Below are 15974 nucleotides of genomic sequence, written 5' to 3' on the forward strand. Positions count from 1 at the left end.
TCATTAATGATCATTCTGTTACACTGAATAAAAACAAGTTCCTTCGAGACTCAACAAGAGATGAGTAATTAAGATGGAATATATTTAAAGAATTAATTGTATTGTCATCAATATCAATAATTGTATAACTGATTGCACGCGTAATATTACTGCACACATGTCTCTTCACTTTTCACTTTTCTTGTCAAAACTTGTCTCAGTTTCCTCGGCTGTCAGAGTCAGCAAGGATGTGGCACTTTGATGTCGACTTGCAATACTGCCGCGTTGTTTCTTTATATTAAACTCTTCTTCGTTTAACGCTATGCAAACATCCACAAAATGAGAGATACGAGGAGAACGAAGTTCAGGCATCATTTTCTTGACCCTCATCAGAGCTTCCTTGGTGCGTTCAACCTTGTGGAGTGCGGCATTGGACTTAATTATGAGAAGAGTGCACAGGAAACGGTATATCAAGCTGTTACAGTTTTTAGTTTCTGAAATAGAATTCATTTTAAGGGACAAAATTATGGTATAAATAATAGTTAAGGCTCACCATTCAAGCCCTTTCGAGCTGCAAAGCAGCACTCATCAAAGCGATTTGATTTGAGATGAGTGTAACCAATTTGATGCAACAGATAGCACTTCTCAATAGAATACTTAGCAAACAGCATTCGTTTTTCCAATCGAGTAATCATTAGTCTGAGAATATAATTTATAGAACTTCCTTAGAAACTTTTAGAAACTGTTACCTGGACTTTGAGAGAGACGGATCTGATATTTCCGCGTCCTGATGAGTGGAACGGTCTCCAAACACGAAATTTTGAACATCCCACGACTTGTCGGTGGGAAGACGAAGTAACTTCAGAAGAGCATCCTTGTCGGAATGGCGATTCTTGTCGTGAGGGACTCTGCACTGCTCTGCAAAGGCCAGCGCCAATGTGTTGTACACTTCATTCATAAACTCAAACTTCCATGGCATAATTCGATCAGTTTTTAGGACCACGTAGTTCCCCATGACTTCCTCGACATATCGCGAAAGTTTCTAACAACAAAAGTTCCGTAATGTCTTCTATGTTCAAGTAATCACAAGTAAAAACTTACAGCTATATTTCCGGCGTCACGAAGTTTTCGAATGCTCCTTAACACCGAGAGCATATTACGACTGGTTTGGTACTGCTTGCGGTAAAGGTAGTCCTCCCGGAATTTGTCCATCAGTTTCTTGTTGGTGAATTTGTTGTATCGAAGGTAGTACATGGGCGCACGCGCATGAAGCATTTTCTGTAATTTATGAATGTGCAATTTATGGATAAAATGGATGAATCGCACATCGTACATACCAAGAACTTCTTTAATTCATCATATTTCTTTTTATTCAGAGCTCCTAGAAAATATTTCGAGTTTTTGCACTGTTCAAGCAGCAAAGTTGGGTTCCTGAAGAAAGTATATAATATTAATTAATAAACATCACTGATAAATTATTATGCGATTTTACTTTAGCAATTGTTTCAAAAAAACCACATCGATCCATGACTTGTCCATGTAAATTTGATTAAATACATCAAATGCTCGATGTCGCCTAGCGACTTCAAGTGGCGACAGTAACTCGTCCTTGCAAAAGTTGAGAAAGTGTCTTGTTAGAAGAACCAACCAAACAAAATGTAAAGCTTTATACATACTTCGATTTCTGGGATACTTAAAACATCGCATTTGCTTTGTTCCTTTAACAATTTCCACAGTGGTTTGTTTTTATCTAGACTGCGTGCCCTGAGGTCCTGTTGCTTAACATGAACTAACAACTTCTCATTCGCAGCTATAAACTGTGTTAGCTCTTCCCCACAACAGTTTTTAATGTTCTCGTCAACCACAACGAGACGTTTCTCAAATGACTTTGTCTTGTTTCCCTTGAACTGCCGCGTATTATCGTGTAGTTCCGCCTTGGCAATCTCAAGTTGATTCAGTTCATAGATAGCATCACAGATTTCCAAATTAATTGGTGCATTCTTGATCTTAAGTCCGTTTAAGATTCCTGTAAATCCATAAAGTAGAGATAGAGTAGAGAGCATTCTCAGAGTGTGGACATACTTTTTGCCTCGTTACAATCCTTAAGAGCGCCTTCGGTTTGTGCATTCTTCCGTTTAGTTTGGCTCCGATGGTACAGGGTCACATGGTCCTCGGGCAGCATGGAGAGTGCCTTGTTGTAGTAGTACATGGCCATGTTCTCCCTTCGCCGGCCCGAGTAGTACGAGCCCCAGTCCTTGTAGATGCCATGCTCTATTTCGGGACTCCAATCAATTTTCATCCATATGGGTACGGCTGCTCCGACACCCGCCGGTGGTATAAGATTCGGAACTATTGAAGTCATTTTTGGTTCTTGTTAATTTTGTAGCTTTATTTATTTTGTGTAGTTTATTTGATTTCATGTGTGTGTTGTATGAGTACTCAGAGTATAATGAGTAGAAATCTGTGCATGTTCAAACCATGTACAACAAAATGACTTTAATTGAAAAGGTGCTACACATGCTACACAATTTTGTATATTTTTGGCTGCCGACAACAGATAAGGATTTATGCACATTAAGTTGTGAAGAATTAGCAGTAGAAAGTTGCAGCTGCAAGGCTTCAGCTCTAATTGGCACTACAATGTTGCGTTCATTAAAAACTTTTCAGGCTCTTTCAATCATTGGAACAATGTGATGTGACACACATATGAGCAATGCTTGTTGGCTTAGCCTTAGAGCCAATTCTTTGCCAAGGTAATTATTATAAAATTGCGGAATTATATCTACATATGCACATATACAACCTTAGAGCATTAAGAAGTAGCTCCTAGTCTTTGCCTATTCCGCAAAAGTTTATATTTATTGTTCCCGAGCTGCAATTATTTCTGAAATTAGTTCTCAAATGCAACAATTAAAATCCGGTAGCTCGTAACAGCCAGAGTCGGACTCCAACGCCTGCGCACTAAATTACCTCTAAAATTCGAATCATTTTAGTTTTTTCTGTTGGTCAGGTCCTTTTTGGATATGCCAGCAGTTACGTTGCATCTCTTGTGGGCTCTGCATCAGATGAGCAATAATAATTGTATTTGTTTTATAAACTATTTACGAAATTGTGACAGTGCTTAGCCTCAAGAGTGTGGTTGCCAAAATGTGTTTTTTGAAATATGTAATGAAATTACGAAGCTAAAATAAGTGAGTGCATCAAATTATGAATATAAATCACTAGAAAAAATAAAGATTGGGTAAGTTTTGTAATTATTACAGCCTTATATTTTGTGCAGAAAGGTTTTTAAGCTATGCTAAGTGACACAGAAGATTAAAAGCTGTTATGATTTGTTGAAATATCTTTATTTTATCTTAAAGATATGCCCATTATGGAGCTATATAATATAGCTCTCTAATAGATGAATTTAGAGGGAAAAAGATTGCCTCCACGTGCGATATATGTTGGCACATATTATTTTTCGAAAATCACCAACGAAAGTTAAGAACTATTTATAATTTTACTCACCACAATTAGCGGTAAGAACACATACGTCTTTGTGTCCTAGAATAACGTATCGAGTACATACTTTAAGGTGGTTTCAGCTAAACCACAGAAGTAACGGAAGCGTGAAATTATTTATGGTTTCATTAGGAGGGTGCATTAGCCATGTGTTCATAATTACTTTACTTAATGTTACTGTTGCTGTTGCCTAAGTAATGGTTACCGGTGTGTGGGTTTTCCACGTATGCGTATTCATCTTGACAGGTACATATGTCCTGGCATATAGGAATGCTACGATTTGTAGGGCATCGAACATTAAACTATAAATTATAGCATCTAAATGTCATAGGAATTATGAGTCGAAACGCAAGTTTTTGTGTGAAAACATTAAAAATTGTTTAATTATTAGCTCTTTGAATCATTTCCACCATTTCGATCTATTACTTGTACGAAAATGCCCATTGTCTTTTGAATTATTTGCTTACATTTTATTGTTTTTGACGTAAATATAAAATATTACTCATTCTGCGGCATGAACGCGGCTTCATATCTACTTTTTTTGTGTTAATTTAGAATAAACACATCAACATTTATAATATCTATATAGATACGCGCACAAATATATATAAATGTACATATGTATATATGTATCTACAGATTAGCCAAAACCATGCCTTTTTATCTCTCTATCGCTTGACGGCGCACAGTAATCTGAAGGCACCTAAAAGATACAGTGGCAGTTTCATTACGATAACGAATAGCCGGATCGGATCTCTCTCATTCCCCTTAATATATTCGCCATATGTGCTTTTACCCAATTAAAGTCATTCCAACAGCCTCCGCTTTGGGATACGGTTGGCACGGAGCGAAAACCCAAAAGCGCACAGCAAAATGGATGCGGCAACGGAATTGCCGTCTCCATTACTGGAGCTCAGTAATGTCAGTATGGTGTTCAACAAGAGCATTGACAATATCAATCAGATATTGGCGACCAGCTTTAACATGGCCCCAGAACATGCCCTGGAGGCAGAGGAGTACGGCTGCTTCAGCGCCAATTGCTCACCTTCGGAGTACGTGGAATTTGTGCTGGGCCCACAAACGTTGCCACTCTATAAGGCGATATTGGTGAGTTTGAGACTATTAAATTATACCTTTGAAATGCAAATTGATTCAATTTCAGATTACCATTATATTTGGAGCGGTTTTTATAACTGGCGTGATAGGAAACCTTCTTGTTTGCATTGTGATAATAAGACATTCCACAATGCACACGGCGACCAACTATTACCTCTTCAGTCTGGCCGTTTCGGATCTGCTCTACTTGCTCTTTGGTGGGTTGATTTAAAGTGACTTTACTTACATATAATTTCTTCTTTTAAAATCTAACAGGACTTCCCGCTGAAGTATTTCTCTACTGGCATCAGTATCCTTTTCTCTTTGGATTGACCTTTTGCAAGATACGAGCATTCATCTCTGAGGCGTTAGTCTATTTCAAAGAAACCTTCTTGCTCGTACTAAGTTCAGTGTTAACATATTTCAGCTGCACTTATGTGTCGGTGTTTACGATCGTTGCCTTCTCCATGGAGCGATTTTTGGCCATCTGCTATCCTCTCTACCTGTATGCCATGGTTGGGTTCAAGCGTGCCGTGCGGATCATAACTGCACTCTGGATTATAAGTTTTATAAGCGCCATACCATTTGGCTTACTCACCGACATACAATATCTCATTTATCCATTAGGTATGTTCACATTTGGTACCCTCTGAAGATCAATTTAAATAATTTGTTTACTCAATTTACAGATAATGCGCCCATAGCGGACTCTGCATTCTGTTCAATGTCTCCAGAAGTTCCAAATATCATACCCATATTTGAGATATCGTTTTGTGTTTTCTTCATGATTCCCATGATTATTATCATTTTGCTCTACGGACGCATGGGTGCTAAAATTCGTTCAAGAACAACACTCAAATTGGGTGAGTATTGTACGAAATATATGGCCTCAAATGTGATCTAACAAACTTTTGTTTCTAGGCGTTCGACATGGCACCATTAACCAAGAAGCGAGAAACTCACAAAAGAAAAAAAAGACAGTCATACGAATGTTGGGTAAGATCTTCGTATTGTGAATGTAACAATCTGGCAATAATATTCTTAAATTTCTTTCAAACACAGCCGCTGTTGTCATCACATTTTTGTCTGCTGGTTTCCCTTTCACATACAAAGACTTTGGTACTTGTACGCAAAGAATGTTGAAAGCTTTCAAGATATAAACGAATGGCTGTTCTCCATTGCTGGATTCGCATACTACGTGTCGTGGTAAATATAAAACGATATAACCAAAGTCTCCATATACTATATCAACGGTCCCCGTTCTTAGCACCATTAATCCAATCGTTTACAGTGTCATGTCGCGACGCTATCGGGTTGCATTTAAGGAGTTACTTTGTGGCAAACCAGTGGGTGCCTACTACAACAGTGGATTTGCACGGGATTGCTCGAGTTTTCGAGAGCCCACAACTGGCGCGAGTCTGGCCAACAACAGAGGCTACGATCGCGTTCAATCTGTGAGTATTTATAGGAGATTATAGCCATAACTTGCTATAATAATGAACTAAATGTTCTTAGGTTCACGTTCGATCTAGCCATTATGATAATGCTAATGAAACCTCTTCTATGTCTTCGAATAGAGTGCTAATCAAGAAAACATACAGCCTTCCTCTACCAAAGGTAAATATATAAGCAAGAGATCTCAAGCTCTGATAACGTGCCTAATACTCGTAGGCTATCTTTTTCTTTGAACAAACTTGGAGTCTTTCTATTTTATCTGTTTGCTCTCCCTTATCTTCTTTTTTTTTGCGGAGCACTTTAAGATTTATGATAATTTATAAGGTAGCCACCCAAACGTGAAAATCGAACCACTCTATCAGACATTGTATAATTGCCATTGAAATGATAGGAGGATCGAGCGAACTGAGACTTATTTACTTTTAAGTTTATTCCTTCTAAAAACTGATGCATTCAATTTTAATTGAATATTTTTAGAATGCCGACTCAACCGTCATAAGCAGAACAGATATTGTGATCGTGCTAGAAAATAGTGCGGGTGCCCGAAAGGATGGCGAAGAATCAAAGGAAACTTGCATTTAAGTGCGTAAGATCTTACATTTCATTTAGGGCTTAAAGTGGCAAATCTAAGGGACCTCCACATGATATCTACATGGACCATGCTCCAAAATACTTGAATTCATATCAAGAAACTCCTATGTAATACTTTCCTATCAATAAGCAATTATATTAGCACGTAAATGATTTGTTATAGAATAGAATATTTATTTAATTTTAGTCTAAATAATTTGTTATGTCGACAATACTCTGATTAATGCACATGCACACTTGAATCACTTTTCATACAATAAAATATAGCAATAGGAACTCTTACTTCAAAAAAATGTATATAGAAAGTAATAAGGAATTCTTAAGAATAAATGTATTAATTAATAATTGTTCATAACGAATTCTTGCAGCCAGTCTGCTTACAAAGTCTTGACAGTTCCTAAACTCTCTCGCGTAGCGTAGAGAATGACCAACGTCTTGTGCTTTTTAAACAATTTAAACCTTTCGTTGATGTAGGTTTTAAGCTGCAGATAATTATCATATTTCAAAGAGCAAAACTAACAGACCTTTTATCAATGAACACATTAACGATTTACTGTTACCAAGATGCTTTGCATAACAATGATTGAATTCAGACATGTTTCTATTTTACTTTATGATATCTTATATCTTGTTCTCGTAAAAGAAACGAATGCCAAATTGCCAAAGCAAACCGAAGCGAAAGTTGTAACATAATAATCGATAATTATAGTGGAAATTTCATTTTCAAAGAATGCATAAATTATCGAAAATTATACCAAGGGAAATGATAAACTTTGAAGCACTCAAAAGTGAGTACAAATATTCGCTGATTAGCTGGAACCTGTGCGCGTACGCTTCCAGTTATGAATACAAATGAATGACCTTTGATATAACTTTCTCCAACAAGACAACAAACAATTACTAAACAATGAATAATATTTACTGCATATTCATGTGTACTTTGTTGATGCACGATCTCATGGCCCATAAGCATTATGTTTAATAAATGTACAATAAAATAATTGTAATTAATTTTAGAGTTTAACTATGTAAGAGCTCCTGGAGTAGAAATTAAGAAAAGGTAGATAGATGGAACATGTCTCTATATTCCATAGAAGAACCCTCGATTAGCTCAGAAAGTGTATTCCAAGCTTCGGCTCTAGTGTTCCCCTTTCTTAATTGATTTTGCAACAACTCCACTGTGCCACACTTTCAAATGGTTGCCTCGGCTTTGTCTCAGTGTGCAAGCCACAGTGCCCCAGTGGCAACGTTTCCCAAAACAGGTTTACTGCCAGCCCCGTACATGGACTGGTTCAGAAATGTTCCACTTGTAAAATTTAGTTGCCTCCGAGAGTCCAAGCGAACCAAAGTCAGCCATCAAAAGAGCTAAAGAAGAAAGTGAGTTGAGATGCGATGCGATGTGTGCGCAAGATTGGATTTATTGACGGTTTTTGGATATTGTGATCGACTAGCGGTTCTTTAAATAACAAACTGTTAACTCAATATTGAGACACCAAAGACCCGAAAGACCCAATCAAAAGCTGCATCAGTTTAGACGGCGGCTTAGAGGCTGAGATAACAAAGAAAGTGAGATCAACTAGTTTTTGGATGCTTGTCCGAAAGTCGCCTCTGTGTTTGTGTGTGCGTGTGTGTGTGTGAGTAAAATTTGATAGAAATTCCACTTTTTTACTTTCGGAAAAGATCTCGAAGCAGCTGCAAAACTGAGAAATGTCAAATCTCAATAGACCGTCGTGGAAACAAGTCGCGCGAGCCACGAACTCAGCTCTGATTCCGCATTGAGTTATTACAGCAACAAAATGTCGCAAGGCGTAATGAATCTATTAAACAATCTTCTAAAGATATTCATTGTGTTTGCCTGCGTCTTCTCGCGAGTGCAGTGTAACAAGAATGGTGGCCAAGAATATACGAGTGACTCGGATCTGCTGCGCAATGCCCGACTATTCGATTTCTTGGGCGAGCCCAAGCCACACTTTAGCCACACGCGCAGTAGACCGCCAGGACCCAATGTGTTTCCACTGCACCGCCTGAATGCACGTTCCGATGGTCCGGCACCAAATCAATTTCCACCCAAATTTGCCCTGAGATCTCCACAACCGCCAGCAGGACTGCATCATATGGGCATCGAGCAGAATGCGAACTACCCATTCATCGAGAACAATCCGCAGCACAGGGGATATCATTATGATAATAGTAAGCCCGTGAGATTTGCACACTTCAAGGATGCAGTGCTGGATGTTGGAAAGAACCAATTTGTACGTCCGGAAGGCATACTCCAATATCCCTCCGAGCAGTACTTACAGAACTTCAAGACAGCGCCTCGGTTCAATGGAAATGTCAATCTGCTACAAAAGAATCCCAACCCCTCGTACACGCCGTTCCCGCAGCATGAGATTCCGGTGCAGCCCAACCAATACATGCACCACCCGAAACCCTATGTCCAGCCTGAAAACTACGGTCCAGTGCAATCGAAACAAGCTGTCATGAAGAAAGCTCAATTCCCGCAGGAACACAGCAGCTACGCAGTGCATGAAGAGTTGGACAATCTGCCAAAACAAGGCATTCCACAGCAACAGGGGAACTTCCGGCAGCCAGTGGCACCACAAATAGAATCAAAGGAGGCGCAGGATTACCTACACTTCATGGGCACCAATGAGTACTTCCTGCCCAAACGAGATCCTGACTATAAGAAACTGGACGCTGAGCACGATGGTGTTCCCAGCCCCATTCAGCATTCCCAGCAATATCCACAATCCCAGTTGCAGCAATATCAGCAGCAGCAGCAGTCCCAGCAGCAGCTTCAGTCTCATCAGCAGCCACAGCAGCAGCCTCAGCAGCAACATCAACAACATCAACAGCAGCAGCATCATTACCCCATTAACGGCGGAGCCCAACATCAAGCCACAGACAATAGTCTGTCATCCAGCTATAATGAACCCATCCAAGTGGCCGATTTGTTTTATAATCAGGATCCAGCACCTCCAAATGTGGCGGTGGTACGCGGCAGCTATCAGGCCGGTCAGGATGTGTTTGTGGTCAAGTCTGATGGCAACAAGGCTGTCAAGCATGTGGTTCTAACTCCGATGACAGCCCAAACAACGACTCCAGCACCACCATCAACGGCAAGGAACCAAAATCTTCAGAAGAGTCACAAAGGCTTTACACAAGAGCCGGTGCGATTTGAATTTACCGAGCAAGATGCCATTAGGGGACACATAAGTTACACCCAATCTCCGCAGGGGAACAAATATAAGTACGAGACAATCTACTCAACACCCCATCAAACAAATCCGGTTCAAGCACCAGCTCCCATTGCCGAGATCGCCAAGCCGATCAAAGAATACAGCGACGACATCGAAGACAGCGCCGATACGGAACATTCGAAACAGGTAGGAAGAACCTCTAAGACAGGATTTTGCTTGTTTGCTTATCAATTTTCAACTGTAACTTGTGATTTTATATTTTAGCAACAAATCGAGAATACACAAATACAAGCTGCAGGCGCTGCGAATTCTCAGGATGATACAAAGGCTACCGAAAGCTACTGTGAAAATATATGCGCAAATGTTTATGATGAAAATGATGAGATAGTTTGTGGATCCGACGGCTATATGTACACCGGAGAAACACAATTAGAGTGTTATTCGTCCTGCCTTAATATAAGTAAGTAAATAATGCTCGAAGATTTAATTTAAATTATAATCTATGCATTTGTAACACAATTCTCATTCCTTTCAGGTATAACCATCAAAAGTAAGGGATCTTGCACATGAGCGCTAAGTGCGTTTGCCTTAATGATACTTAGAATAACGAATAAACAATTTGATAGTTTTAATAATTTATTTATATTATTTATTGCTAGTGTAAGAGTAATTTTAATCACAGCCTCAGCTATTTACTCAAGCAATATTGCTAATGTCTTTAAAAAGGTAGAAATATTGAAACTGATTTTGTTGTAGAACTCTGACTATTGCTACAATAATTTAAATATTAAATAATTTATTTTAATTTATTCTCATGCATAAATACTTTCGACCCTGTAATGAAATCCCTTGGTTTGAAGTTAATTTATACATAAAGACAGTTAGAAAACTGAAAAGTAGTAGCTAATAAATAATATGTAATATCCAATTGCGCAGTTGTTTCACTCAGTTATTAAAATTTTCCAGTGCAGACGCATGTTCATTTTTCAGCGACAGTGAGAGAGAGCCCTTGACCTACACATATGTACATATTTCTACTCTCGATCACAAACGCATGCAAACATTACTACGCACTTGCTCAGCCAGAAGCTTACGCTCTCGTTTTGTTTAGAAGAGGAAGAATATCATTGACTACTCGCTCATCTGCAGCCCCCCTCTCACCGACCACTTCGAGAACAAACGCTGCTGCGCTTTGCTCACGATTTCAGTGACGTGCAGTACATACGTACATATGTACATATGTACCTATGTATGTTCATATACACCACGCTCTTGACTCGGCCACGCTGCTCGCTAATCTGCAGCCCTCCCGCTCACCACCCACTTCAAGCACGAGCGCTGATGCGATGTTCTCACGGCTACACCACGATCTTGCTCGGCCTAAAACTTTCGCTCTCGTTTTTCGAAGAAGCTTTGAGCCGGCGGCGCATCTGCATTTTTATCATAGCTTGCAGTTCTCATCGGTCCATCATTCAAAGCGGTCATAAAATCGGTAAATGAAATCGTGTGTGTTTTCGTGTCGCGAGCGCTCGCCAAACGCAACATTCTATATCTGTGGACACCCACACGAACGCAGTGCGTGATAATTCGGCCGCAAGCTTCGCTCTCGTTTTTATCAGTGATCTAGTGAGAGACAAGACGAGCCAAAACGAAAGCCGATGTTCACAGAAAAGTTTAAGCCGGCCGCGCATCTGCATTCTTATCATAGCTTGCAGTTCTCATCGGTCCATCATTCAAGGCGGTCATAAAATCGGTAAATGAAATCGGGTGTGTTTTCGTGTCGCGAGCGCTCGCCAAATGCAACATTCTATATCTGTGGACACCCACACGAACGCAGTGCGTGATAATTCGGCCGCAAGCTTCGCTCTCGTTTTTATCAGTGATCTAGTGAGAGACAAGACGAGCAAAAACGAAAGCCGGTGTTCACAGAAAAGTTTAAGACGGCCGCGCATCTGCATTCTTATCATAGCTTGCAGTTCTCTTCGGTCCATCATTCAAAGCGGGCATAAAATCGGTAAATGAAATCGTGTGTGTTTTCGTCTAGTGAGCGCGCGCCAAATGCAGCATTCCATGTCTGTGGACACTCACACGTACGTAATACGCGATAATTCGGCCAAAAACTTTCGCTCTCGTTTTGCGAAGAAGCTTTGAGCCGGCCGCGCATCTGCATTTTTATCATAGCTTGCAGTTCTCATCGGTCCATCATTCAAAGCGGTCATAAAATCGGTAAATGAAATCGTGTGTGTTTTCGTGTCGCGAGCGCTCGTCAAACGCAACATTCTATATCTGTGGACACCCACACGAACGCAGTGCGTGATAATTCGGCCGCAAGCTTCGCTCTCGTTTTTATCAGTGATCTAGTGAGAGACAAGACGAGCAAAAACGAAAGCCGATATTCAGAGAAAAGTTTTAGCCAGCCGCGCTCTTGCATTCTTATCAGAGCTTGCAATTCTCATCGGTCCATCATTCAAAGCGGTCATAAAATCGGTCAAATCGGTGGTCGTGAGTGAACTTAAATAAAAATAATAATAAATAAAATAAAAATAAATTAAATAAATAAATGAATAAATCGGTGGTCGTGAGTGAAAATAAATAAAAATAATAATAAATTAAATAAATTAATTAATACAAAAAAATTAAATAATAATAATATAATATTAAAATAATACAAAAAATTCAAATAAATATAAAATATATAAAAGCGGAAATAAAATAAATATAAATAAATAATTGCTCATACAATTTTGAAAAAAAATAAACTAATAATTAAATAAAAATTAACATGAAACGATTCTGTATAAATAAATAAAAATAGATTCAAAGGCCTTTGAAATAAATAAGTAAAACAAAAAACTATTAAAAAAATAAAATAGATAAATTGAAATAACGATAAATAATAAAAAAATGACAATGGATGTATATAAATATAAATAATTAAGTGCAACATATAATAATACAAAAAACAATTAATTTAAATAATAAAATATTGAGATGAGCAATACAATAATTAAATAATAAAATGAAAGAAATAATTATTAATATTTACCAAACCAAAGTGAATAAATAAATAAATCAACTAACTGAAAAAATAAAAAATTAATTTATATCACAATTAAAATATATATAAATAATAAAAAAATACAAAAAAAGCAATTGAAATAAATAAAAAATAAATAAGTATAAAGAAATAAATAAGAAAAAAGAACAACTAAAAATTAAAGTGAAATAAATAATTAATAAACAAATTTAAATTTAAATGTGAAACGCATTGGAAACGAAAATGTGCTCTTGTGTTTAGTGATGTGCCCCTTTTTTTTTTTTTTTTTTTTCAATGCAATCTATTTTGCAAGCGATTTCGATTGTGTTTAAGGCATGTGTGATGTGTTTTTTATAAGTGTTTGTGTGTTATAACAATATTAAAAATGACAACATCTCAAAGTTGGATTCAACGCTACAGGATTACGAAACAAGGACACATCAACACCAAGGAAATCACCTCTACAAAAATGAAACTACAACGCTATACAATAAAAGGTAGGTTAGGTTAGGTTACAGGAAATGGAAAATAATTTTCAACGCCATATGCATTTCGGAAGGGGGTAAGCTGTTTCGTTTTTGTTTTCTTACTCTACATACCGCATTTTTCGAATTTTATTTAACATGTATTTTATTATTTATATTTTACATCTTTATAAAAATGTTTATACCGTTTATTTTGAATTTTACTTGTATCTATTTTCTACTCATCTAATTTTATAGGTACATATTGATATTATCCATATTTTCTCTATTTTTTGCCTTATTGATCAGAAAATGTATTCTTGATCGATTCTTTCAGGGAATTTTTAGTGTTTTATATATTTATATTTTTTATATTTTCAATTTTTTCAATATTTTCTATATTTTCAATATGTTCTATATGTTCTATATTTTCTATATTTTCTATATTTTCTATATTTTCCATATTTTCTATATTTTCTATATTTTCTATATTTTCCATATTTTCTGTATTTTCCATATCTATATTGTTATTGCATCATTGATCAGGAAATTTTTTTTTGTGTGATTCTTTCAGGGATTTTTAGTGTTAATAGAACTTTATCACATTTTCTATATTTTTATTGTCTCATTGACCAGAAAATTTATTCTGGTGTGTATGACTGTAAGGCTGAAACTGTAGGGGGAATATGAGTTCGAATTTGTAGTAGTATAGTAGTAGGTTCTTTGTATCATCTGAGGACAGTAAAATCATATCAGCATTATGACAAACAAATAGTATCCGCTGGATACAGGAAAATTCGTATCCCCTGGATACTTGAACGAAATAGAAGCTCCTCTGTTTGAACCGTATGTAGGGAACTTGTAGAATAATGGTACTATTTGTCGTAGTAGATGGGTAGTATTTTGCATGTTTAAAAAAGTGAATTGGCATATGCATGTTGGTATCCGCTGGATACAGGAAAAATTGTATCCGCTGGATACAGGAAAAATCGTATCCGCTGGATACAGGACTAATGGTATCCGCTGGATACAGGAATAATCGTATCCGCTGGATACTTGCACGAATTGGAAGCTCCTCTGTTTGAACCGTATATGTGGCACTTGTAGAATAATGGTAGTACTTGTCGTAGTGGATGTGTAGTATTTTGCATCTTATAAAAAGCTAATTGGCATATACAAAACCACAAGTAGTATCCGCTGGATACAGGACTAACGGTATCCGCTGGATACAGGAAAATTCGTATCCGCTGGATACAGGAAAATTCGTATCCGCTGGATACTTGAACGAAATGGAAGCTCCTCTGTTTGAACCCTAAATGTGGTATTTGTAGAACTTGTAGAATAATGTTAGAATTTGTTGTAGTAAATGAGTAAATATTCTCAAAATATTCTTAAATGAGAAACTGCATGTTTTTATCTGATTTTAAAAGAAGATTCTCAAATGAGGCACTGCTAGGTTTTAACCGATTTTACCAAAAGATTCTCAAATGAGGCACTGCATGTTTTTAACCGATTTTAACAAAAGATTCTCAAATGAGGCACTGCTAGGTTTTAACCGATTTTAACAAAAGATTCTCAAATGAGGCACTGCATGTTTTTAACCTATTTTAAGAAAAGATTCTCAAATGAGGCACTGCATGTTTTTAACCGATTTGAACAAAAGATTCTCAAATGAGGCACTGCTAGGTTTTAACCGATTTTAACAAAAGATTCTCAAATGAGGCACTGCTAGGTTTTAACCGATTTTACCAAAAGATTCTCAAATGAGGCACTGCATGTTTTTAACCAATTTTACCAAAAGATTCTCAAATGAGACACTGCTCCAGGTTTTAACCGATTTTACCAAAAGATTCTCAAATGAGGCACTGCATTTTTTTAATCTATTTTAAGAAAAGATTCTCAAATGAGGCACTGCTAGCTATTTTTAACCGATTTTAAGAAAATTTTTTCTCAAATGATTTCAACACTGCTATGGTTTTAACCGATTTTTTAAAAAGATTCTCAAATGAGGCACTGCATGTTTTAATCTATTTTAAGAAAAGATTCTCAAATGAGGCACTGCATGTTTTTAACCAATTTTACCAAAAGATTCTCAAATGAGACACTGCTAGGTTTTAACCGATTTTACCAAAAGATTCTCAAATGAGGCACTGCATGTTTTTAATCTATTTTAAGAAAAGATTCTCATATGAGGCACTGCATGTTTTTAACCAATTTTACCAAAAGATTCTCAAATGAGACACTGCTAGGTTTTAAACGAGTTAAATTAAATTGTAGTCAAAGAGGCACTGCATGTTTTAATCTAAAAAAAAGATTCTTTTGAGGCACTGCATGTTTTAAACTTTTAAATTAATGGTATATTTGGATACAGGAATAAATTATCCGCAAGTTTTGGAAACAGTTTAATTTGGCAAATGGTATTCTCTGGATGCAGGAATAATCTCATCCGCTGGATACAGGACTATTGGTATCCGCTGGATACAGGAATAATCGTATCCGCTGGATACTTGAATGAAATGGAAGCTCCTCAGTTTGAACCGTATACATATGTGGAACTTGTAGAATAATGGTAGTATTTGTCGTAGTAGATTTGTAGTATTTTGCATGTTATAAAAAGCTAATTGGCATATACAAAACCACAAGTGGTAT

At 37.2% G+C, this 15974-nt stretch overlaps 3 protein-coding genes across 4 annotated transcripts; 2 read left to right on the plus strand and 1 right to left on the minus strand.

Annotated features, from left to right (window-relative positions):
- Positions 1-144: 144 nt before the first annotated feature.
- LOC117895683 lies at positions 145-2404 on the minus strand. Of its 2 annotated transcripts, XM_034803510.1 has the most exons (8): positions 2062-2404; positions 1656-2005; positions 1472-1587; positions 1317-1410; positions 1081-1257; positions 729-1021; positions 533-678; positions 145-473 (listed from the first exon to the last, which is right to left on the minus strand). In XM_034803510.1, the coding sequence occupies exons 1-8, from the start codon at positions 2339-2341 to the stop codon at positions 166-168; spliced, it is 1764 nt and encodes a 587-aa protein (XP_034659401.1). In that variant the 5' UTR covers positions 2342-2404; the 3' UTR covers positions 145-165. The 2 variants fall into 2 exon arrangements, with proteins under 2 accessions (XP_034659401.1, XP_034659402.1); XM_034803511.1 differs by lacking the exon at positions 145-473 and having other exon boundaries at positions 656-674; positions 2062-2402.
- Positions 2405-4139: 1735 nt separating this feature from the next.
- LOC117895685 (neuropeptides capa receptor) lies at positions 4140-6857 on the plus strand. Its single transcript, XM_034803513.1, is given in 11 exon segments — positions 4140-4590; positions 4646-4796; positions 4855-4945; positions 5006-5205; positions 5268-5441; positions 5500-5574; positions 5641-5655; positions 5658-5784; positions 5846-6032; positions 6094-6195; positions 6511-6857. Coding segments are annotated over 11 exon segments (1461 nt in total). The 5' UTR covers positions 4140-4356; the 3' UTR covers positions 6616-6857.
- Positions 6858-7945: 1088 nt separating this feature from the next.
- On the plus strand, positions 7946-10578 carry LOC117893542 (putative mediator of RNA polymerase II transcription subunit 26). Its single transcript, XM_034800192.1, has 3 exons — positions 7946-10010; positions 10089-10284; positions 10360-10578. The coding sequence occupies exons 1-3, from the start codon at positions 8421-8423 to the stop codon at positions 10392-10394; spliced, it is 1821 nt and encodes a 606-aa protein (XP_034656083.1). The 5' UTR covers positions 7946-8420; the 3' UTR covers positions 10395-10578.
- The last annotated feature ends 5396 nt before the right edge of the window (positions 10579-15974 follow it).

This window comes from Drosophila subobscura, chromosome J (genome assembly GCF_008121235.1).
Source record: "Drosophila subobscura isolate 14011-0131.10 chromosome J, UCBerk_Dsub_1.0, whole genome shotgun sequence".
Taxonomy (NCBI): domain Eukaryota; kingdom Metazoa; phylum Arthropoda; class Insecta; order Diptera; family Drosophilidae; genus Drosophila; species Drosophila subobscura.